At 62.1% G+C, this 22,654-nt stretch overlaps 2 protein-coding genes across 2 annotated transcripts in view; one reads left to right on the forward strand and one right to left on the reverse strand.

Annotated features, from left to right (window-relative positions):
- Positions 1-5,494, forward strand: FUZ (fuzzy planar cell polarity protein). The gene is made up of 11 exons (XM_075536200.1): positions 1-281; positions 490-611; positions 780-864; positions 1,862-1,930; positions 2,140-2,244; positions 3,172-3,369; positions 3,513-3,608; positions 3,825-3,931; positions 4,014-4,078; positions 4,154-4,228; positions 4,795-5,494. The coding sequence occupies exons 1-11, from the start codon at positions 168-170 to the stop codon at positions 5,016-5,018; spliced, it is 1,260 nt and encodes a 419-aa protein (XP_075392315.1). The 5' UTR covers positions 1-167; the 3' UTR covers positions 5,019-5,494.
- AP2A1 (adaptor related protein complex 2 subunit alpha 1) overlaps positions 5,051-22,654 on the reverse strand; it is a 23,591-nt gene continuing 5,987 nt past the window's right edge. The window contains exons 2-23 of the mRNA XM_075536199.1: positions 16,305-16,373; positions 16,029-16,171; positions 15,680-15,873; positions 13,274-13,403; positions 12,763-12,864; positions 11,737-11,845; positions 11,368-11,518; positions 10,865-11,033; positions 10,623-10,760; positions 10,246-10,428; positions 10,015-10,112; positions 9,071-9,302; positions 8,815-8,982; positions 8,564-8,724; positions 7,836-7,892; positions 7,659-7,741; positions 7,161-7,251; positions 6,444-6,566; positions 6,237-6,353; positions 6,055-6,124; positions 5,780-5,914; positions 5,051-5,497 (exon numbers count right to left, since the gene is read on the reverse strand). Of these exons, the coding sequence (XP_075392314.1) occupies positions 5,420-5,497; positions 5,780-5,914; positions 6,055-6,124; positions 6,237-6,353; positions 6,444-6,566; positions 7,161-7,251; positions 7,659-7,741; positions 7,836-7,892; positions 8,564-8,724; positions 8,815-8,982; positions 9,071-9,302; positions 10,015-10,112; positions 10,246-10,428; positions 10,623-10,760; positions 10,865-11,033; positions 11,368-11,518; positions 11,737-11,845; positions 12,763-12,864; positions 13,274-13,403; positions 15,680-15,873; positions 16,029-16,171; positions 16,305-16,373 (2,801 nt within the window). The 3' untranslated portion in view covers positions 5,051-5,419. The remainder of the gene's footprint in view (positions 5,498-5,779; positions 5,915-6,054; positions 6,125-6,236; positions 6,354-6,443; positions 6,567-7,160; positions 7,252-7,658; positions 7,742-7,835; positions 7,893-8,563; positions 8,725-8,814; positions 8,983-9,070; positions 9,303-10,014; positions 10,113-10,245; positions 10,429-10,622; positions 10,761-10,864; positions 11,034-11,367; positions 11,519-11,736; positions 11,846-12,762; positions 12,865-13,273; positions 13,404-15,679; positions 15,874-16,028; positions 16,172-16,304; positions 16,374-22,654) is intronic.

Raw genomic sequence — 22,654 nt, forward strand, 5'->3', positions numbered from 1 at the left:
GCGCAGGGCAGCCGGGCCCGTCGGTGTTGCAGGAGGAAGGCGGGCGTTTGGCCCTCCTCTCGCCACCAGCGTCCCCCCCTCTCTGGCGCCGTGGCTGGCTTCATGTTTCTGGCCCGGCCCGCGGCGACCACGGGGCTGCCCTCCGGGGGGGGCCGGGGGGGCTTCCGATGGGGGAGGAGGGGGGCCCGGGGGGCGCCGTGCACCTGCTGTGCCTCGCAGCCTCCAGCGGGGTCCCCCTGTTCTGCAGGAGCAGCCGCGGGGGCGTCCCTACCCGCCATCAGGTGGGCCCCCCCCGGACAGAAGGGGGTCAGACATTTGGAATCAAGCCCCCAGTGTACAGAGCCTGGGGACGCTTCCACATTCTCAGGGCGACGGGTACCAACATTCTGGTGACCCTGAGAGGAAGGGTGGGGGTGGAGGGGCTACACTGTGAAGATCCCGGATGAGGGGACTGAAAGCTGTGGTCTAAGGTCCCCCCTCCCTCCCCAGCTGCCGTTCTCCGTCATCGGCTCCCTCAATGGGGTCCATATGTTCGGGCAGAATCTGGAGGTGCAGCTGAGCTCTGCGAGGACAGAGGACACGACCGTAGTGTGGAAGAGCTTTCATGACAGGTGCTTGCCTGAGGGTTTTCCAGCTCCCTGGTGGAGCTGCTTTTTAAATTTATTTTTAGCAAACTGGTCATTTCCTCTTTAGAGGGAGGCAGGTTGGGCTTGGGGAGGGGGACCACCTTTCCTCACTACCCTGCGCCCCAGGTCAAGATCCATTCTCCTTCTCGACAGCATCACTCTCATTGTCCTGTCCTCGGAGGAAGGCACTTCGGAGCTGAAGCTGGAGAGATTACTTCAGATGGTGTTTGGGACCATGGTGAGATGCTCCCAGCCCCTCACCCTGCAGATTCAGGAGTTTGGGACCTCAGCCCTCTCTTCCTCCAAGACGACCCTGGAGACCAGACCACCCAGACCAGCGGTTCTCAACCCCTGGGTCGTGACCACTTTGGGGGTCCAACGACCCTTTCACAGGGGTCGCCCGATTCATCACAGTAGCAAAATGACAGTGATGAAGTACCAATGAATAATTTTACAATTGGGAGGTCACAACATGAACCGTATTAAAGGGTCTCGGCATCCAGACCCATCATCTCCCAGGCCCCAGCCCTCTTCCCTCAGCCCCAATCTCCTAGGCTCTCAGCCTCTTCCTTCCTCAGCCTCCTCCTGATGAGTGGGTAAGACCTCGGCTCTAGGCTTCGCATGGTGGAAGAATTTATGACGAAGCCTGTTCTGTCATCCAAGTGGGTTTTTGTGTTAGGACAGGACTGCAGTTTTACCGTCTCAAAGGAGTTCACAACTGGGCCCGAACAACCACGTGGAAAAGAGCACCCACCAGTGCGGATCCTGGTGGGCGTGATCCTGGGAGGCCAGAAGGGGAGACCTTCCCCCTTTACTTGCCTCTGACCATGAGCAGAGGGTTAAGAGAGAGCCTGCCTTCCCACAGCTAGGATATTTCAAGCCTCTGGCTAGGGAGGCGTGGCTGACAGTGGATTGGTTGACCTCATTGGCTGTGTTAAAGCCTACCTGGGTGATGTCATGGGCCTTGGTCTAGTTTGGACCGGTCCAGGTGTACCTCTTACCTGGCTGGGGGCTTGAATTGAGCACGCTCAGTTTGAGCGTCTTTGTAGGCATTTAATGGTCGCCTGATTTCCTTCCAACCTCCTCTAGGGGGCATGAGCGGGGCAACCCCTCTTGTCCCTGAATCCAGCTACCTAACATTTCCTCAGGCCCAGCAGTCCAGGCAGGGCCTTCTGTCCCATCCTCTCTCAGACTCCGTTGTCCAAGGCCCCCATTCTTCAATTTGGTTCTTGTAGGTTCTTCTCGTGGGACTCGAAGAACTGACCAATATCCGAAATATAGAGAGACTGAAGAAAGAGCTTAGGGTAAGGCTGTAGAATGGGAAAGATGGGATGTTAGACTACCTGGGTGCGGTCATCCAGGGAATGCATTTCCCAGAAGCCCTGAGGGGCAGCCTGAGCCCTGGGATCTTAGGGGCTTCCTGGTTGTCTAATCCAGGAAGCCTGGTTTTCCCAGGGAGAGGCCTCAGATCCCAGACCTGCTGGGTTCCCAGATTTCCTTCTCCCTCTGCTAGGCCAGTTACCGCCTCATTGACAGCTTCCTGGGGGACTCTGAGCTCATTGGGGACCTGACCCAGTGTGTGGACTGTGTGATCCCTCCGGAGGGGTCCCTCCTGCAGGTACAGTGCCTGGTCTCTTAGTTTGACCCCTGTTTATCCCCACAGGGGTCCTCCTACACCCCTTTCCTGCTCACAGCCCCCCAAACAAGGTCCCAGCCCTCAGCCTGGTGCTTCAGAACGCTGGGGAAGGATCCCTCCCAACTCGTTCATCCCAAATCCAAACCCACCAATGGAATCACTTCCGACTCACAAGGACACCATAGGGTCTCCAAGGCTGGCATCTTTGCAAGCCGACTTCCACAGCACTCTCTGGTGTGGGGCTGCTCTGGAGCTGAAGCTGGAGAGATTACTTCAGATGGTGTTTGGGACCATGGTGGGGGGCTGCTCTGTTCTGTGAGCTCAAAGCTTAACCACCGCACCACCAGGAGTTCTTCTCGCTCTAACTGCCGCTAAACCCGGCACCTACATGCCGCAGTGTCCCCAAGTCCCAACCACCATCCAGCTTCCCCAGCCTTGGCCCTCGTTCCTCTCCTGCCCGCCTAATGCCCCTCAGGTGTTTCTAAATCCTGCTCCCCTTCCTCTCCGCCGTGAGACTTGCAGCTATTGGCCTCTGCGAGTATCTGTAGGTGGATGATGACCTGGCGCAGAGCAGGACTGCGGTACTCAACCTGTGGGTTACGACCCCTTTGGGGGTCGAACGACCCTTTCACAGGGGTCGCCCGATTCCTAACAATAGCAAAATGACAGTGATGAAGTACCACGAAAATAATGTTACGGTTGGGGGGTCACCACATGAGGAAGTGTATGAAAGGGTCGCAGCATTAGGAAGGTTGAGAACCAGTAGCTACTGTTCGAGTTGTCGTTAGTCTGCCGTGCGATGCGAAGGGACTGAAGCCAGGGAGGGTGCTGCGCGCCTGGCCTGGGCCCCTCAGCCTCAGCAGGCTAGGAATTGGGTGGTGGATCTGCTGTCCCCTCCCCCCATCGCAGGAAGCCCTGTCGAACTTCGCCAAGGCCACCGGGACGGCCTTTGCCAGCCTAGTGGTGTCCGGCCGGGTGCTGGCAGCCACGGAGGGCTGGTGGCGGCTGGGGACGCCGGAGGCCGTGCTGCTGCCCTGGCTGCTGGGATCTCTGCCGCCACAGACCGCTCGAGACTACCCGGTGTACCTGCCCCACGGGAGCCCCACGGTGCGCGCCCTGGCGGGCGGGCCTGGGAGGTGGGAGCGGGCGGGCGCACCGGCAGGACCCGGGCTTGCTGCGAGGATGGAGCTCGGTTGTCCTGGAGGCGGGGTGGGCGGAGCTCCTGCTAGCCCCGCCCACTCCTGCTTTAGGTCCCGCACAGGCTCCTGACCCTGACGCTGCTGCCTGGCCTGGAGCTGTGTCTGCTCTGTGGGCCACAACCCTTACTCAGCCAGCTGGACCCTCAGGTGCACTGCCCCCCCCCCCCCCCCCCCCGCCCCTTACTCCTTACCTCTCTCGCGGGGCTCCCACCAGCCCCACCCACTTTGTGTAGCCCTGCCCCTCCCAGCTTTGCTTTGCAAGGGCCTCTTAGCTAGCCATGGCTTTCCCTTGGTACCGCCCCCTCCCCCGTCTGGTCACACCACCTACCGGACCTCATCTCCACCCCCACCCCCACCCCGCAGCTCCTGGAGAGCTGGTGGCAGCCTCTGTTGGAGCCACTGAGGGCCAGCGTCCTGCTGGGCCCTGGCGCGCTGCCTGCAGGCTTCCCCCTGCACGAGGACATCCTTGGGTAGGACTCAGACAAGCGTGGGCTGGGTGGGAGTGGTCCACATCCCTCTTTGCTGGCCTTGACCTATGCCCTTTCCTCGAAGGCTACTGCTCCTCCACCTGGAACTGAGACGCTGCCTGTTCACCGTGGAGCCCTCGGGGGACAAAGGTGACCGAGGGAGGGCTGGGCAGATGTGACCTGGGTAGGGCCTTCTGGACACCCTATCTCTCTTCTCCTTTCTAGAACCTTCCTTGATGCAACGTCGGCGCCTCCTGCGCTCTTTCTACTCCTTGGTCACTTCCACGCACTTCCCACCAGGTCAGCGGTGGGCAGGGGGCCTCAGGGCCAGCTCAGGGTTGGGGTGCGGGATGCAGGGGAGGTACCTGTGTTGGGAGAAATGCCCCGGGGTACTGGATACTGACAGAGACCTATGGGCGCACTGAACCCAGGTTACAGGGCCTGCTGGGTGAGACTGTTGGTTCATAAGTCACTGAGCTTTGATAGGTAAAGGCCCATATTCCAGACATGGAGACCGAGGCTCAGCTAGCAAGTGGCAGAGCCATGGCTCCAGGGCCTCCTTGAAGCCCCCATTCCCTGCTGGTGTTCCCAGAAGAGTGGGGTGAGATGCTCCAGAGCTCCGGCCTTGGCGGGGGTGGGGGTAGGGGCAGACCACTGCCTCTCACTAGCTATAGCCCCCAGCCTCCCAGCTGGCTTAACCTGTTGGGGGGCAGGTCCCAGGACTGGTGGGATGGAACAGCAATTGGAGTGGCCTGGTACTCCCATGATCAAACGCAGACAGGGGCAGGGGACAGCTCCCTTGGATGGCCTCCTGGCTGTCCGAGCCCTGTTGGTTACCCATGCCCTCCCTCCCTGTCCTTCCCCAGAGCCCAGGCCACCGGAGAAGGTGGAGAACACAGCCCAGCAGGCCCAAGTGCCGAGAGCCTGCTACCTGGTGTCTGGGCCCGAGGAGCCAGGGACAGGGTGGCGGCTTGTGGCCCTGCAGGTGGGGCCTCGCCGGCTACTGCTGCTGCTTTCCCCTCAGAGTCCCACCCATGGCCTGCGGAGCCTGGCCACCCACACCTTGCAAGCCCTCACCCCGCTGTTCTGACACCTGGTGTGGGAGATGCAAGCAGACGGGGCTACTCACGATGTCTCTGTTTATTCGCTCACAATAATACACGGCCCCTGGACGGGAGTGGTCAGGAGGGGCTACGATGGGAGGGGGGGGCGGGTGGGAGAGGAGGAGGCGCCCGCTCCCCAGCCCCTCTCCCCTCTGTGCTTGGGGGGGGGGAGGGAGGGAGGGGGCTCCCTCGTGCACCCCAGAATGTAAACAGCAGCAGATGAACAAAAATAAAAATACAAAAGGCCGGAGGAAGGTCCCAGGCATCCCCCCACCCTGGGGTCTCCCTGTCACCAGTGGAGGTCCCCTGGCTGCCCTACCCACCACAGCGACCTCAGTCCTAGGGGCTGCCAGGCGCCGTCCCCATGCCCAGGGGCAGAGTCTGGGGCTCAGAACTGCTGGGCCAGCAGCTCACAGAGGTGGCGGGAGACAGGTTCCTTGCTGGTGCGCAGAGTCAGCCGATACATCTGGGGAGGGGTGCACGGGGGCAGGGAAGTGGTCGTTAGAGGTGGGAGATGCAAAGAGAGGGGCCCACGAGGAAACAGGAAGGGGACATGGAGGACAGAATGCTTCAGGGGTGACGGGACAGGGGTAAGGATTAAGAGGCAGAGGTGAGGAAGGAGCTACAGACCGAACTTGGAGCACAGAGAAGTGTGGGACCAGGAGGAAGGAAAAGGGGCGCAGCTCAGGCTGCAGACTGCAAAGCAGGGGTCTGAGGGGCGGCTGCGGGCAGGGCACTGTATGCACACCTGGGCCTGGGCGTTGGGCTCCAGCCGGAGCAAGCAGCCCACCTGCAGGGCCTTCGTCTGGATGATGCCCGCCCCCACGAAATTCTCTGGGTTGGGGTCCACGTTGTCCAGAAGGGCAGAGCCAAACCCCAGGAGCTGGTAAGGGGTGGGGGGTCATCAGTGGAGCCATGCCCAGACAGTACCGCTTCCCCCAAGCCCCACTAGACAGCTGGACAGACTGGAGCCCCGCCGCCCTCACCAAATCCCAATCTGGGAACCCCAGGGGCGCACCTCACCTTGGCCTTGGTCACCTCAGCGTCCATGGGGTGATTGGCTTTGAAGATTTTCTGCGCTTCCTGCTGGGGTCTAGGTGTGGGAAGGGTCCAAAGATGAGGTCCTGGGGCTCCAAGCACCACCCGCCCTAGGCTCCGCCCACCCAGGAAGTGTCAGCGATGACCCCGCCCCCGACGGCCCTCACAGGCTCAGCTGTTTCCAGCGCTGGAAGAAGTCCTGCGCTGCCATCTCAGTCGGCTGGAAGAACTTGTTGATGGTGACTGGGAGCTTCAGGGTGAAGGCCTGAGGGGTGCCCCCGTACCTGGAAATTGGGGTGGTGGAGAGGGTTCCCTCAGGCCTCGCCCCATGCGGCGGAAGCCCCGCCCTCCCGTGGGGCACAGGCCCAGCTCACCTGAAGCGCACAGACAACAGCGGGGGCGTCAGGAAGTCCCGCAAGCACTCGATGTTGAGCACCTGCTGCACCTGCGCCCCGCCGTCTACCTGCGCTGCCACGCGCTTGGTTTGCACGGCCAGCTGTGGGGTCCCGAGTCAAGGAAGCCAAACATGGGGACGGGAAGGATGGTGCCTCCAACCCAACCCCCAGTGGGCCCCTGGTTTTTCCCAGAACCCACCCTTTTCTGTAGAACCCCTCCTATAGGAAGCCTCTGACACAACTTAGGGGGCCCAGTCACAACACTGATCCCCAAATTTAGCCTACTAGCGCCCCCTCCCTCCAATGAAAACCGTTTTATTCTAGCTGCTTCTGCAGCCCCCTGGATCCTTCCCGGCCCAGAGGCGGGGAGAGGGAAGGGACACGGTGCAGGGATGATGGGAACTGGGGTCACACTTGGCAGAGGTGGGGGGAGGCAGGCTCGGAGAGGCAAAGTGCCTGGGCCTGGGCCACAAGGGAGGGGACGCCTCAGGCCTGGCTCCCAAGGGCAGGAGACCTTGGGCCACGGCATGGAGTCCGTCAGAGGAGGAGGGCAGGAGGGGCTGGAATGTGGCGAAGACTGGCCCAGGCATCACAGCAGACACCTAGCCCCAGAGAAGGCACCCTCTGCTCTTGGAGGGAGGGAGAGAGAGGTCTCCCGGACTGGGGGTGGGGGGGATGTGTGAGCCTGGCAGGATATGAGTCTGGAGGTCTCCAGGGTGGGCGACGGAGGGCGAGAAGTTCTGGAACTGCACCGAGGTCTTGTTGCCATAGAAGAGATACATGCGGCCTGGGGTGGGGGTATGGGGTGCTCTTTCAAACAGATTTTCCTGCCCAGAGACCCCCCCCATGGCGGGCACTCCATTTCCCCCTGCCCCAACACCCATCTCGGAGATTGCACAGACTGGTCCACCTTTACGGTCTTCCGGGGCTATCTTGTCTCCGGTGGGCTTTTGACCCCCAGCAAATCCATTACCATTTGCCCACCAATCAATCCTGACTCACAATGAGACATGACAAAACTGCTCCTTAGGGCATCTGAGGCTGCCAGTCTCTGTGGGGGCTGTCAGCCTCATCTCCCTCGGCCAGACCAGCCAGGGGGTCGGAATCACAGGCCTCCAGGTTGGTTGCCCCACTTAGCTCACCGCACCACCAGGGCCCAGAGGCACTCAGATGTGATCCCTGCCCAGGACGTACCCAGGTTCTGCCGGAACTCTGACTTGACCCCAATCTGCAACAGCTGGTTCTCAAACAGGACCCCGTTATTCTTACACACAAACCTGGGGGGAGGAAGGGGCTCTGGATGTCAGGGTGCCTGTCTTGGCTCCGGCTCGTGGGCCGGTCCCCACCCCCACCCCACATGCCAGGACTCACTTATTCAGCAGCTCATCCGCCTCAGGGATGGGGGGGCCCACGTCCTCAGGACCTAGGCTAGATGGAAGTGGGAGGATTCAGATAGTGGGCCACAGGAGCCTGGGGCCCAGAAGAGCAGGGAGCCTGAGGACCCTCCCTGGGGATCCAAACCCTCCCTGTCCTGCCTGGTACAAAAACCAGTTGCCACTGAGTGGATCCTAGAATCCACATCCACATAGCCAGACGCCCAGAGGACCCCCAAATCCTGCTGGCAGTTCTTTCTCACGGCTGGGGGACCCCAGTCTCCCCCCCACCAGCATCACTCTGGGACTCATCAGGAACCCCGCTGACGAGCCCGCGGTTCCCTAGCCCTCCCTGGAGGACACGAGGTCGCCACCCGCCCTCAGAAGCCACCCCTTACTCAGCGGCTGGGGCTGGGTCGGCCAGCAGAGCCACGGGGCTCTCGGGGGCAGGCGGCTCCAGCTCGCTGGGCCGTCCGATCCCAGAGCAGACAGAGAAGATAGACGTGGCAGGCAGCCAATCCCAGAGAGGCAGCGAGAGGACGGAGAGAAAGGACAGCAGGAGAGCAGGGTGGAGGGGAGAGAAGGGAGAGCCGCTCAGCACAGTGACAGGAAAGGAGAGGGCACCAGGGCAGACCGGGCGGCAGAGGCTTGGGGAACAGCCAGTGGGGAGCCGGGCTGGGGCGCAGGCAGAAAAGGGGCCGGCCTGGGGTGTCCGGCGGCCGGTACCTGAGAAAGGCCTCCTCGGGCGTGGGTCCCAGGCTGGGCGCGGCGGGGCCCTCTGAGAAGACGTCCACCAGGAGGTTGCCCGCGCCGGCGGGGGCGGCGGGTGCCACGGGGGGCGGGGCTGCCCGCAGCCCCAGGAGGTCGGCGGAAGGAGAGGGCGTCGACTGCGGAGGGACAGTGCTGTCAGTGGCCACCAAGCGCGGCCGCAGCGACTGCGGTGGGGGGATACTCACGGCGGGGAGGGGGATACTCACCACGGTGCTGGGGGTGGGCTCCACGCCCCCATTGATGTCATTGCTACTGGGGTCCCTGCGGCTGTCATCCAGGGCGCTGGCCGCTCCGGGGCCCTTCTTGCGTTTCAGCTTGGCCAGGATGGAGGACTCGCGTTCGGGGAAGGGCGGCATCTCCTCCAGCACTGTGGCCTGCGGGGAGGCGGGGTTAAGGTGAGCTGGAGGCGGAGCCAGGCCAGGAGGGCGGGGCCAGGAGAAGCGGGCGGGGCCAGGCTCTGACCAGGACATCGGTGCTGGCCACGGAGCTGAGCGTGAGGTACTCCACGGCACGCTGCTGCAGCTCCACGTCGGCGTTGCGCAGCTGGGAGCCGGCACGCAGCACGCCCTGGATGGTGGCCTTCGTCTCGGGGAACAGGTTGATGAACTTGATGTAGGTGGACAGCAGTAGGGCGCGCGTGGCCACGCTGCACAGGTGGAACTTGGAGTGCAGCAGAGAGAACTGCACTGGGGGGCTGTGAGGCGGAGGGGGCAGCTCAGTGACACTCCCCCCGGCAGGGGGTCTATGACAGGGTTCCCAGTGGCTGAGTTTGTGGAAATAGGCACCCCACCCTCCCAAGGCTACCTCCTGTGGTCTCAGGGGCTTCTGGGTGGACTCCAGCTGCCCACCCTTTGGGTTAGCAGACGGGCGCTTTAACTGTCTGCGCCCCCCAGAGACACCCTGCATGGCCACTCTGCTGCCATTGAATTGAGTCCATTCAGAGGGACCCTTTGGGGCCAAGGAGAACTGCCCCAGGGGTTCCCCGGGTGGTGCAGTGGGTACAGCACCGGGCCGTTCACAAGGTCGCTGGTTCAAACCCATAGCTGCTCCACGGGAGAAAGATGAGGCTGGTGGTAAGGATTTACTCTCAGAAACCCCAAGGGCCCGATGGCAAGGGAACTTGGGGCTCAATCTTCATGGAAGCCAAGTGGCACGTTTCTCCCAGTGGGGTGGCTGGTGGATTTGAACTGCTGACCTTTTGCTTAGCAGCTGAGGGCTAAACCACTGTGCTCCCACGGCCCGCGGTTGCTATTCTTGATCCCCAGTACTGCAGCTCTCTCCCAGAGCATGCTGGGAGCCTGACGCCCACTCCTCTGACAGGTGTGCTGGGCAGTAGAAGGAATTTCTAGGGCCACACCACACGGGCTCCGAGACACCTGGGGCACCCCAAGCCCAAGCCGCTTCACCTGGAGCGGGGGTCTCCAGCAATCAGGTTCCCGAACTCCCCAAGGATGTAACCGCCAACCTTCACCATGTTCTCGTGACAGGCGGGGGCCTGGAGCGCCTGCGGGACGGGGCAGGGCACACAGGAGGGCTGGAGGGCACAAGCCTGCTGAGCGGTGCGCCTCAGGGGTGCCCCGAGGTGGAGGCCCCGCCCCGCCCGCCCTCCCGCCTGTCCCTGGGCGGCGAGGGCTCACCTCAAAGACAGTCTTGGCCGCATAGCCCTGGACGTCGTCGCGGTTGGTGACGATCTGCAGCACGCGGTACCACACCTCCTCGCTCACGTAGTCGCCCGCGATGCGGATGAGGTTGAGGATGGTGTCCACGTACCAGCTGTAGTCCACGGCGTACTTCTCAGCCAGGATGGCCACCTTCAGCACCTGCAGGGCATCCACTGGGGCTCAGGGGCAGGACGTGCCGCGTCTGGACTCCCCACGCCCCCCCCCCCCCATTGGAGAAACCAGGAATCCACGCCCCCGCCCCCTGCCCCTCCTGTCTCAGAGCCCCACCCCCTTAGTCTCCCAAGGCCGGGCTCCAGTTCCTCCTCCGCAGACCCCAGAGCCCTGGGACTCACGATCTCCTCGCGGATGGCGTAGTCGGCCGTCTCCAGGTACCGCAGCATCTCCGACACGATCTGCTTCGAGTTGCTCCGGTCGCACATGGCATAGAGGAGGTCGGCCGCCCGCTGCCGCACACTCACGTCCCGCTCCGTCTGGGGGAGGAGAGCCGGTGGGGTGGGTGCAGGGGCCCTGTGGGCAGAACGCTCGAACGCTCGGCGCCCCCAGGAGCCTGCGGGCCCCCTGCCCGGTGGCTCACCTTGAGGGCGTTTATGACGGTGTCGATGTGGGTCTTGACGGCCTCGTGGGAGAACTCGGAGCTGGCCAGCGTGCACATGCTCTCCAGCGCCAGGTAGCGCAGGTTGGTCTCCCGGTGCTGCAGGAACTGGCCCAGCTGGTTGCAGGCTCGGACCAGCAGGTTGGGCTCGCTGCCGGGCAAAGAGGAACGGGAGTCGGGTGTAAGGCCAGGGGGGGGTCCCGTCGGTGTCCCTCACGGCCACTCAGGCCACAGGGCCTCCTACCCCATGTCTTCTGGGACCCAGGCATCCGACCTGTCCAGGCTCTGCTTCCCAGGAGGCTCTGCTGGAGCCTTAGGTGCAGTGTTCCGGAGCCCACCCCATCTTCACGGAAGGGTCCCAGAGCGCTGGCCCTGCTCCCTCAGACGGGAATCCAGCCCCCTCCTCTGTGAGACTGGGAGTCCAGCCCCCTCCTCCCTGAACCGGGGTGGGGGCGGGGCCCCGGCCGCGCCGTGGGGCGGAGCACCTGTCGTAGTGGATGATGAGGCTGATGGTCTCGAAGAGGATGGCGTTCTTGGCGTTGGAGTGCTGCACCTTCTTGGACTTGGGCGGCTCCTGGGCCTTGTTGAGCACGGTCTCCAGGCACTCCACCAGCCGCCCCTTCACGGCCGCATCCTCTGAGGGGGCAACGGTCACTGAGGGCTGGGCCTCCTGCTCAGGGCCCCAGGGGTGCAGCTGGCCGAGGTGCACCTGCCGGCCTGTGTGCATCTATTATGCGTGTACCCGTGTGCCTGCACCGGAGGTCTGTGTGCCTCGTGTGTCTGTGCCTGCCGGTGCGCACGCCCAGTCCCTAAGCATCAGCATGGGTGTGCGGTCTCGGGGAGCCCGGCAGTACCTGGTGGGGGGTAGCACTGCAGCAGGCGCAGGAGCTTGACGGAGAGCCAGGGAGCAGGGACGAAGTAGTAGGTGTAGTCCTGGAGGTCGGTGGAGGCCGACGAGACAATCTGGGGTGGCGGAGAAGAGGGCGCCAGTGGGCAGGGGGGCCACCGGGGCCGGGCAAGGGGTCTGGGTCCAACTCCACAGACACCGCCCCCTCCCCCCAATACAGACGCTCGGGGTCTTGCTGGACCACCTGGATAGCGAGTCGAGTCTTGTCCCCAGAAAGATCTGCTCTCTGGGGCCGAGCCCCAGCTTGGGGACAAGGTCTTTCAGATGGGGTCAGCTCACAGGAGGTGACCTAGTCCTTCCATGCTGGGGTGAGAAGAGACAACAAGGCACCCTGGGGTCCTTGGCTGCAGTCACCAGAAGCCAGCAGGGCCTGGCCCAGATGCCCCTAGTGGCCCTAGAAGGACCCCAGTGTCCACACTCCAAAGCAAACAGGTGTGGTGGGAGGGGATGAGGGGGAGGGAGGGTGGGGAAGAAGAGCTGACATCAGGGCTCAATAGAAAATATTCCCAAGACTGGAACTCCTTACAGGGGTAGGTCCAGAGCCCGTCTTTCTCCGGCAGAGCAGCTGGTGGCTTAGAACTGCTGACCTTGTGGTTAGCCCAGCATGTAACTACTGTGCCACCAGAGCCCCACCAGAAGCGAAGGAACTCATGAGGACGGCAGTGAAAGTGGTACCCAGGCCACTGGGCCCTGGTTGTTAGAACCACAGGCCAAAGACTGGGGGGTTTGAGGGTTCGGAACAGGCAGACTCAGCATCACCTGTCCCCACTCTCCAGAGGAGGCGGCCAACGCCCCAGGTGGGGACACTACTTGCCCAGGGTGACACAGCTGGCCAGGCGGGGGGTGAACCCAGACAGACCGTTGGGCTGAGTTCTGGGCCAGCTGCCTCTGAGTCAGAGGACGCAGTAGCAGGCAGGGGTGGGGTGGGGGAGGGGGACGGATACCAGGGCGCCAGCCCCCAAGCTACACCCACCCGGCTCAGGCGCGACACCGCCAGGGACACGCAGGTCTTGAAGTCGTCGGGGTTCTTCTTGCACAGGCAGGTGATGAGGCTGACGGCGGCCGTGACCACGCCCTGGGAGCAGAGATGGTGGTGGGGGGAGTGCTAGTGTGACGGGGGGCACAGGGGTGGGAGGGGCTGCTGCAGAAGGCTGTGAGTTTAACAGAGGTTAGAGTGAAGCGGGGACAGAGGTCAGGTCTCTGTGCTGGGGGGAATGACTGGGTCTCAGGGGGAGAAGTTAGGATTTCCTGGAAGGCTAGGTATATGATGGGGGTTGGGGACATGGGACAGGATGCTGGGCATCCAGGTGTGGGGCTGGCAAGCGGGCAGGACTGATGGTGCTTGGGGCGGAAATGGAGGTAGGGGGGAGATGGGGTCCTCAGGGTGCCACATAAGAGCAGGGGGTTAGAGGTGGGGTCCTGGCAATGGCTCAGGCTGACGAGTAGGTGGTGCAGGCAGGCGGCTGTGGGGCATGACAGCTCACCATGTGCTGGTCATTGAGCAGGTGCACGACTCTGGCCGTCCACTCGCCCATGGGCACCAGGTCGGGCGAGGCCTTGTAGAGACGCAGCAGACACAGGGCAGCGCTCTGCTTCACGCTGTCCATGCTGTCCCTGTGGGGGACACAGGCGGGCGGGCGGGGATCAGTGCCAGCCCTGCTCCTCTTTCCCTTCCCAGGAAGGGTGGTGAGAAGCACAGGAGCCAGTGGGCCGGGATCCAGCCCCCAAGGCCCACCAACCCTAGACCTCATTTTCTTCCTCGGCATAATGGGCTGCGGGCGCCGGGGAGGCCTGTCTGGCCCTGTATCTGCAGAGGGGGCTGGGGCAGAGCAATGAGGGCAGGCGAGGGAGCCAAGGGGCAGGAGGCGAGACCCCTCAGGGCTCCTGAGGGGTCCGACGGGCAGACTCCAGGTGAGGGATTCGCAGGTAGAGCCCACCCAGAGGCACCGCACAAGCTGGGTCCGGCAATTGGTCTGCCTCCAAAGGTCACAGCCTTGAAGACCATGAGGGCAGGGGCACGCTCGCCGGGAGTCAGGATGGCGTGATGGCTTCCGGCCCTGGCTGCCCAGCTCTCCGTCCGGCCAGCAGTGGAGATGGATGACAGTCCTGACGGACACGGGCCCGGCTGCGGATGCCCCCGTCTGCATGTTGCCAATGGCACCCCCTGGAGGCGGAGTGGAGACTGGACGGGGCGGGGGGCATGCACGTGTGACCTCATCCTGGATGGAAGGGAATGGCTAAGGAGGAACCTTCTGATGGTAATCTTTACCAAAGCGCTTGTCACGACCCGGCTCGGCTTCCATGGTGGCGCAGTGGTTAAAGCTCTCCACAACCACTCCAAAGGGTGGCACTTCGAGCTCACCAGGGGCTCCGGGAGAGAAAGGTGAGGCCGCCTGCTTCTGTAAGGTTGGATAGGGCGGTCCCAGCCTGCCCTGCATTTGGGATGGACGCGACAGCAACTGATACCGTAGGGACTTCCCAGCCCACAGAGCGAGTCAAGCTGAGTGCTCTGGGGAGGAGGCTGGTTTGTGGAGTGGGCTGCCTCTGGGCCCTTAAGCGGGGAGCTCGGTTTGCTGCTCCATGGAGCTGAGGGCCAGCAGGTTGAGGCTTCTTGGGGGTTTACTGGCAGCCCTGCAGGAGCTTAGCAACAGTGCCTGGGCAGGGCGGAGGCCAGGCCATGAGGCTGAGGGGAGGAGAGGGGCCTCCTGCAGGCCCAGCAGAGAAGAAGCTGTCCCGACCGACTGAACAACCACCTGCCTCCTGGACATGCCTCATCTGAATCGTCACCTGTTGTTCACTTACTGCACGAACACCAGAATCATGAGCCTCACCTGTGTGGCCACTGCACTGACTTTGGGGCCCAGCCAAGAGAGGGCTGGCGGAAGGGCAGAGGCCTGCCTGTCCTGGCCTCACAGAAATCAGCCCCGGGCCATGTTGACAGAGAGGCTGACTTTCGGGGAGTAGTGCTTGGACGCTCTGCTGCCATCTGGAAGGTTGGCAGTTTGCATCCACCCAGCGACTCTGAGGGAAACTGGGCCATCTGCTGTCCCAGAACCGGTGGCCGCGGAAGCCCGGGGGCCAGTTCAGCTGGGACAACCACAGGCTCCTCTTCCTGCCCACATCCTCATCACCTGTCGGCCTGGAGGCTATGCACACCTGGCACTTTGCTGCTCACTGTGGCCTCCCTGTGGCCAGGGCAGCACCTGGCACCTTGCCAGGCCTGTCCTGTGGGCGGCCCTGCCGCCCTGCATCTCTCCCAAGGGCCACGATGACCCCTCACTGGGGTCTCCATCCAGTCCCTGGGCAGCCCATCCTGGTCCCTGGGCTGACGCACTCATGAGACACCCTAGCGCACCCAAGCCTCGTGGCGCTGAGAGTGAAGGGCTGGGCTGCCCCAGGAGGGAGGTCAGGGGTTCGAACCCAGCCAGAGGCTCTATGGGAGGAAGACCTGGTGGTCGGCTCTGTGGCGAGCACATCCCAGGAGCCCAGGATGGTTCTACTGGACCTGCAGGGTCAGAGTCGGGTCGATGGTGAGGGCACGCAACAGGAGAGGAGAGCTGCCCGGTCATCCTGCAGAGACTGGAGCAACTTGTGGCCTCCCACCCTGGACCTTGTCCCCGATGAGGCGGCGGCGGATGTCACGACATCAACCCAGACTCTGATCTTGGCCCTGGCTCTCACTCAGCCGCCAGCATTGTGCCGGCACTTAGTAGGCGCTCCACAAACACTGGCTCTGGAATACGGTCACCCACACACCGGGCGGTCATCCCCTCCTCTGTCCCAGAAACGTTGGGCCCGTTGGTCAGACACGCACCCCTGGCTCTGTGGGGTGACTGCAGCGGCCCTGTGGGAGCATCTATCTCACCTACCCAGTCCCCCACGAGTCTCACCCGGCCACCAGGATGCGGGGGATGTCAGCGGCAAAGGCCTCGCCCATCTCACGGCTGCCCACGTTGGCAATGCAGTGCAGGGCCAGGCACATGAAGGTGGGGTTGCGGCTGGCCAGGTCGTTCTTGATGGCGTTGTTGATGAGCCGGATCAGCTCTGAGTTGGAGTTCACCAGCACCGAGATGAACAGGTAGCCCTGGAGGGGCCGGGTGGGCGCTGAGCAATGGGGACCCGTGGCTCTGGGCCCTAGTACCTGTAGTCCTCTCCTTCCCCAGTCGCAGGAGCCCTGGGCGCCCAGCCCCCTCCTCCCTCAGCCCAGGGGTCCAGGTCCCCACCCCTCCCCAGACGCACAATCTGCTTCTCCGTGTACTTGTTGGAGCTCAGCAGGTTCACGGCCTCCATGTGCCCGAAGTCAATGTCATGGCCCAGCAGGAAGATGAAGAGCAGCTTGCACACGTACTTCTTCTTACTGTAGCCATCCAGAGCTTTGTCCCCTGGGGCCAGAGGGAGGCAGGCAGGGGGGCAAAAAACAGGCACCAGTCACACCTACAAACCAGAAGTTCAGGTGGCCAGCCCCTTTCCCCTCCTCCCCACTCCCAGACCCAGGCATCCTGCCCCAGGGCCCACCTTTGAACTTGGAGCGGATGTTGGCCAGTTCCTTGTTGATTCTCTTGATCTCAGCCTCCTTGCTTTTACCTGGGGAGGGCAGAGCAGGCAGGCAGGGTGGTGAGGGCCCGGTTACAGCCGGAAGGGCAGGCTGCCCTGCTGACCCTGACTTGCTCTGGAGCTGGGGCTTTGGGGGGGTGGTGCCACCCGACCCCACATCCCAGCGCAATGGCACACCTCCCACCCTGTTCTGGACTCTCCCTAGTCCCACCATGGGCTGGGCTCCCCACTCACAGCTCCCTCTGCACCCCAGCAAGAAGCCAGCCAGCCATGGACCCACAGAGCAGAGCCCCAGGTCAGGCTCCCCAGGTGCTGCCCACTGAGTAGTGAACGACTGACCCCCACTGAGCCAGCGTCTCCCGCAGACCTGACTCCCCCCCCAACCCCGATGATGGTCCCACCACCTCTTCTTCCCTAGGCCCTTGGGTGCTGACCTAGTCTCCCTCCCACTGGTCCCTACCTTACCTCCACCCCACTCCGCTAGAGGGCTGTCCCTCTCCTGCGAAGGCTGTAGGGTACCTCCCGAGCCACAGCCAGGCCCAGGCTCCCCCAATGCCTGGCACACCCTCCTCCACCTGCCATGCCCTTCCAGACACACGGTACCCCCCAACCCAGTCTCGCCTCCTCCCCAGACTTCATCCCTGCCCACCTGGATCCGCTCCCAACCACTAGCCACCCCTCACACCAGCCAAAGGGGGCTGCCACCCCTGGCCCCACCCTCAGCACCTCCACTGGCCTCTGCTCAGTTCTAGAACATTCCCAGCACTGCTGCTGAGCTCAGGCTTGCGTCTCAGTCCCTCGCCCCACTGCCACCCCTGCAAAACCAGTCTCGTTATCCTGCTTGGCCTACAGAGCCCCGCCCCAGAATGCAACTCTCTCACTCAGAGTCTGAATGTGGGGGGACAGTAGGTGCTCACTGTCCTGACCCACGGCGTCACCGCAGGCCCTTGGCTCACGTGGGAGTGAATGAAGGAAGGAAGGAAGGAAGGATCAGCTAAGTGGATGCTCGGGCACGTGGACAGATATGCAGCCTTCTCCTTAGAAATTCTGCCCCTGGACCCCAACAACGGTCTCTACAGCCCCACAATGCCCACGGAAGTCCTCATAAGCCCTCGGTCATGTGACACCACCTCAGAGAGGCACATCATCATTAGGACCAAGGAGCCCTGGTAGTGCGGTGGTCCTGTGCCTGGCTGCTAACCACATGGTCGCCAGTTCAAACCCACCAGCCACTCTGAGCAAGAGCGAAATCAAAGACTCCGTTGACTTCCATAAAGATAGCAGCTGAATGCTATCAAGCCGGTTCTGACTCAGCCATCCTCTAGGGCAGGGCAGAACCGCCCCAGCGGGTTTCCGAGGATGTAACTGTTTCCGGGAGCAGACAGCCTCATCTTTCTCCCAGGGAGTGGCTGGTGGGTTTGAACTGCCAGCCTGAGGGTTCCTATGCAATGCATTAGGGCCGCACCACGAGGGCTCCCTGCCAGGAAGGAGAACAGAGGCCAGACAGCGCGTGTGTGAAACGTGTTTGCGGGGGATGCTGGCTACACATTGCAACGACGTTGCTCCCTTCAAGATCAACCCCAGCCGTTTCCTTACATTTTGCAGGGAGGGGAGGGTCATGTGGGTATGAGGGCTTTAGGGTTGTGATTCTCTGTAAAAATGCCAAAGCTAGACCCACAGGATGAACCCTGGACGGGTGCCACGTCCCATCTGGGCCTTGAGAACTCGAGACTGGCCACAGAAGGGCAGGCAGCGCACCCTCTCCCGTCCTCAGTGACCCCGAGGGGAGCCTGCTTGGCAGCCCAGCTCTGGTGCAGGGCAGTGCAGGGGGGCACTATGCACTGGCGGGCACAGGCCCGAGAGTCTCTGGAGTCATGCCAAAACACTCCACCCTCACTGCCACCAAGTCCGTCCCGACTCACAGCGACCCTACAGGGCAGGGAAGAACTGCCCCTGTGGGTTTGAGACTGCAAAGCTTCAGGGGAGCAGACAGCCTGGTCTTTCTCCCGCAGGAGGCAGGATGGTGGGGGAAGGGAGAGCTTCTGTTTGGGGGGCTGGGGCATTAGGTCATGTGAAGGCGCCTGAGAGGCCCAGGATTGGTGGTGGTGGTTACACATGGGGCCGCGATGTCGGCAGCTGCTCCGGCGGAGGCAGACAGGTTGACCATCTCAAACTCACGGGGGCAGTGCCACCCTGCCCGACAGGGTGGCTGTGATGGCAGTGAGTTTCCTATTGTTCATATTTGCTTTTTGGAGGCCGACACGCTGAGCTGCTCACTGCAAGGTCAATGGTTTGAAACCACCAGCCGCTCTTTGGGAGAAAGGTGAGGCTTTCTACTCCTGAAGAGAGTCAGAGCCTGGGAAGCCCACGGGGGGAGTGGGGGACGTTCTACTCCGTCCCAGGAGGCCACTTGCTAGGAGTTGGAAGCCACTCGCTGGCAGTGAGGGTGGTGGAGAGGTGGCCGGTGGTGGGGCAGTTTGGGAAACAAGGACAATGTTGTCCCAACAAGGATGGGACCAGCGTTGCTGAATTGTATGTATGGAGGCTGGTGGGCGTTTCAGGGTGTCTGTTTTCATGAGATGGAGAAAAAGAAGAGAGAGAGAGAGAGAGAGGAGATAAAAGGCATTGGTTAAACGGTGAGCATCAAGGATTGCGTGGAATCCCCCAACACCCGTTCCACTTCACTCATTGTCAACTTGGCTGGGCCAGAATTCTCAGCGGGTCGGCAGTTACATACCAGTAACACCCCCATCCCACCCCACTGTAATCAGCCAATCAGATGCAACACCCTTGGCTGAGGCTGCAGGCCTGAATGATGTCAGGAAAGGTCCCCTGGGGAGTGTCCTGTACCACCTTTGATCTGACAAGGGAGAGCAGAGGAAGACTGGCCGGTGAGTGCACTGGACCCTGGGGTCCCTGTACTGAGAACCTCCTAGACCTAGGGCAAAGCTGGGTCGCCAAGGGAGGCTGGGCTCAGAGATGCTGAAGGGATACAGGGCCTTCTGGAGCTGGCATCCTGCTCTTGAACTTCTAGCCTCCTCAACCTTGAGGGGAGAGCCACCTGCCTGTGACGTTTCTGTTCACAGAAGACTGGGGAGAAACCAATGCCACGGACGGAGTCCATCCTGACTCGTAGTAGCGACCGTGAGGGCCAGGGTAAGCCTACCCCACAAGGTGGCCGTCGGCCTTCACAGACGCACACAGCCTGCTCTCGCTCTGGGGGGGGGGCACCTGGTAGGTTCCACCTGCTGATCTGGAGCTCAGCAGCTGAGCACTCTCACTGTCGTGCCACAGGGGCCCCTCATGGCAGGACACGCAGGCTCCACGGCACAGCGCACCGACCAGACACTTGATTGAACTTTTCATTGGTAATTGGGCCAAGGTTTACCGGGCCAGCCAGTTTCCCATGGTGCAGTTCACGCACACTTTGTTGCATCGCATCGACTGCGATTCCCCGGCCCCCATCCCCCACTCCTCCTCCCTCCAATCCTGACCCTCTGCGCCTCGTGCTGGGGAAACGCTCAGTGGCTGGCTGGGGAGAGGGGTGTAAGCCTCTCTGGTGTTATCATTCATTCCCCTCACAGACCTGGGCTTTGTTGGGCTGAAAACTGAGTCACAGGGGTGGGGTGGGGGTGTGTGAGCTCGTTTCCAGGCCTGGAAGGTGGGTGACTCCGGGTCACAGTCTCAGGGGTTCCCCTGACTGTCCGACCAGGGAGCCTGATCTCTGCGGACACACAGACCTTAGTTAATCACTGTCAATACTATCAGTTTATCATCTCGGGCTGTGTAAGGAAAGAACCAGAGGAACGCAGTGCTGGCTGCCTAAGAAAGGGCAAGTGGGGAAGGCTGACGGAAGGAGGCCTGGTAGCACACTGGGCTAGGCACCAGGCTGCCAACAACAAGGTCGGCGGCTCAAACTCACCAGGTGAGGCTGTTCCTTCAGTGTCTCCAGTCTTTCTGACTCACAGCAGCCCTGTGGGACAGCGCAGATCCGCCCTGGGGGTTTCTGAGATTGTAGCTCTTTACAGGGGCAGGGAGCCTCGCTTTTCACCTAAGGCCCTGCAGGTGGGTTCGAACTGCTGACCGTTGGGTGAACAGCCCAAATGCACCGGCTGCTCTGCAGGAGTTAGACCTTAGAAACCCTACCGAGCAGTTCTGCCCTGTCCTCTGGGGACCCTGTGAATTGGAGGGTTTCCCCCCAGAAGCTTGGCGTGGTGTTGGGCGGCTAACCTCAAGGTCCGTGGCTCAAGCCCTCCAGCCACTCTGTGGTTGTAAGATGAGGCCATCTGGGTCGCTATCAGTAAGAGTGGCTGCGATGGCAGGGGCTGTCGTCCGAGGGTCCCTGTGTGGCTCAGGCAGCATGCCATCAACTGGTCACCCAGAGGTCTGGGGCTGCCCAGGTGGGAGGAGGCCTGGCAATGAGCTTCCGCAAAGATCGAGGCGCAGCAGTTCTGCTCTGCTCCACTAGGGGCCGCTGCGAGTCAGCACGGATTCCACGGCGACAGGGTCCGTGTTAGGGAATGACCGGGCAGGCCCCCAGATTCCAGAGCTGACGGAGCCCACAGTGGGGAAGGCAAGGCAGGGCAGGGCCGGGTCCTTCCCCCCAAACCAGCCAATCACTTCCAGTCCTGGCCCTTCAGGTTCTGGGGACTTCCGGTCGAGGGGGCTCCCAGAATCCAGGCCATGAGCTCGGTGAAGCAGTGGAGATGTGAATGTGGGGCTGTCAGACGCTGAGGGGAGAGAGGGACTGAGCCCCTGATGTCACGGGCCAAGCACTTGTGAGGTGGGAGGAGTTTTCTTTGGCCAGCGTGGCCGCAACGGCCATCCGATCCTTCATTTATTAATTAAACTGCCCAGAACTAGTGGAGTGGGCCAGGCTGGAGTAGGCAGAGCTGGGACCCCGCGACCCCCAAGGTACACCTGTGCTGATGAGCTGCTCTGGGGTCCACCAAGTTAGGGAAGGGCTGCCAGTGACCAGTGGGCTGGCTACCCCGTTAGCTCTGCACGGCCTGGGGCTCTGTGGAAGTGGTCCAGAAGGGACATCTGAGGAGAGCCTTGAAAGATAAGGCAGTTAGGCAACAACGGTTCAGGGCACCCAGGGGTCAAGGAAGGGCGGGCCTTTTGGCAGGGAGGAGGAGCCAGGGAGGGGCAGGAGGAGGGGCCTAACAGGGGTGACCAGCTGTGCTTACCTCAGAACTCTTCCCAAGGGACCAAACATCCCAAAACATCTTTTGTTACCCATGTGTTGCTAAGGAGCCCTGCTGACCTCACGGGTTATGCACAGGGCTGGTTAGCTGCAAGGTCAGCGGTTCGAAACCGCTGGCTTCTTCAAGAGAGAAAGATGAGGCTTTCAGCGCCCATAAAGAGTTACGGCCTCGGACACCCACAGGGGCACTTCCACCCTGTCCTAGAGGGTCGCTGCGAGTCAGAACAGACTGGATGGCAGTGAGTTTGGTCCAACTCACACCTGTCTGCCAGCGTGCAGGGTGGCACCCCAGGGGCGCAGCAGTGAAGCACTCAGTGGCCACAAAGAGACGGAAGATGTGGCGGGTAGCTGCTCAGAACCCCCTAGGGCAGTTCCACTCTGTCCCATGGGATCGCCGAGCGTCAGAATCGGCTGTCAGCCCCCAGCAACAGCCGCTGTTCCTGAGAGCGCCTGCCCGCTGCCTGGAAGACGCCTTTGAATACTGGAAGGACCGTGAACCCCCGAGGAACAGCCCAGAGCCGCGTTGGCAGAAGTACAGCCGGAATGTTTCGAAGCTAGGATCGGAGACTTTGTCTCGAATACTCTGGACACGGGGTCAGGAGAGACCAGGTGCCGGGGAAGGGCATCATTCCGTTCAATGACCTGGTCAAGCGCAAGGGCAGCTGGAGAGGACGGCCTCCCTGGGCCATTTGGATGGACGCCGTGCAACCACGGGCTCAAACACAACAATTGAGGATGGTGCGGGTCTGGGCGGCGTTTCGTCCTGTCGTGCACGTGGTGGCTGAGTTGGAACCAACTCGGTGGCATCAACACCGATGGCAGAGGCGGCGGGGTGAGTCCTCGGGAACTCTGAGAGGCAGGGGTTCAAATTGTTCTGGTTTCCAGGCGTTGACAGCTTTGGTGACTAGGAAGAAAGCCCTGGCGATCCAATTCCGGAAGTCAGCCTGGGAAAAGCTGTGGGACTCAGAGGGCCCTGCTGCACCTCAGTCCCGAGGGGGTGGGGGGAGTGGCGGCGACAGCTCAGGATTCCCTGAATTCTTTGCCCGCTCCACACGCACACACTGTCCCAGAGTGGCTTGTTTTGATCAGCGCCACTCACAGCTGC

Source organism: Tenrec ecaudatus, chromosome 18, assembly GCF_050624435.1.
Source record: "Tenrec ecaudatus isolate mTenEca1 chromosome 18, mTenEca1.hap1, whole genome shotgun sequence".
NCBI classification, from domain to species: Eukaryota; Metazoa; Chordata; class Mammalia; order Afrosoricida; family Tenrecidae; genus Tenrec; species Tenrec ecaudatus.

Coding starts and splice junctions, on each gene's coding strand:
- FUZ (XM_075536200.1), top strand. CDS start 168: ATGGGGGAGGAGGGGGGCCCGGGGGGCGCCGTGCACCTGCTGTGCCTC. Junction 3,609..3,824: donor TCAGCCAGCTGGACCCTCAG/GTGCACTGCCCC, acceptor CCCACCCCGCAG/CTCCTGGAGAGCTGGTGGCA. Junction 4,229..4,794: donor TTCCACGCACTTCCCACCAG/GTCAGCGGTGGG, acceptor GTCCTTCCCCAG/AGCCCAGGCCACCGGAGAAG.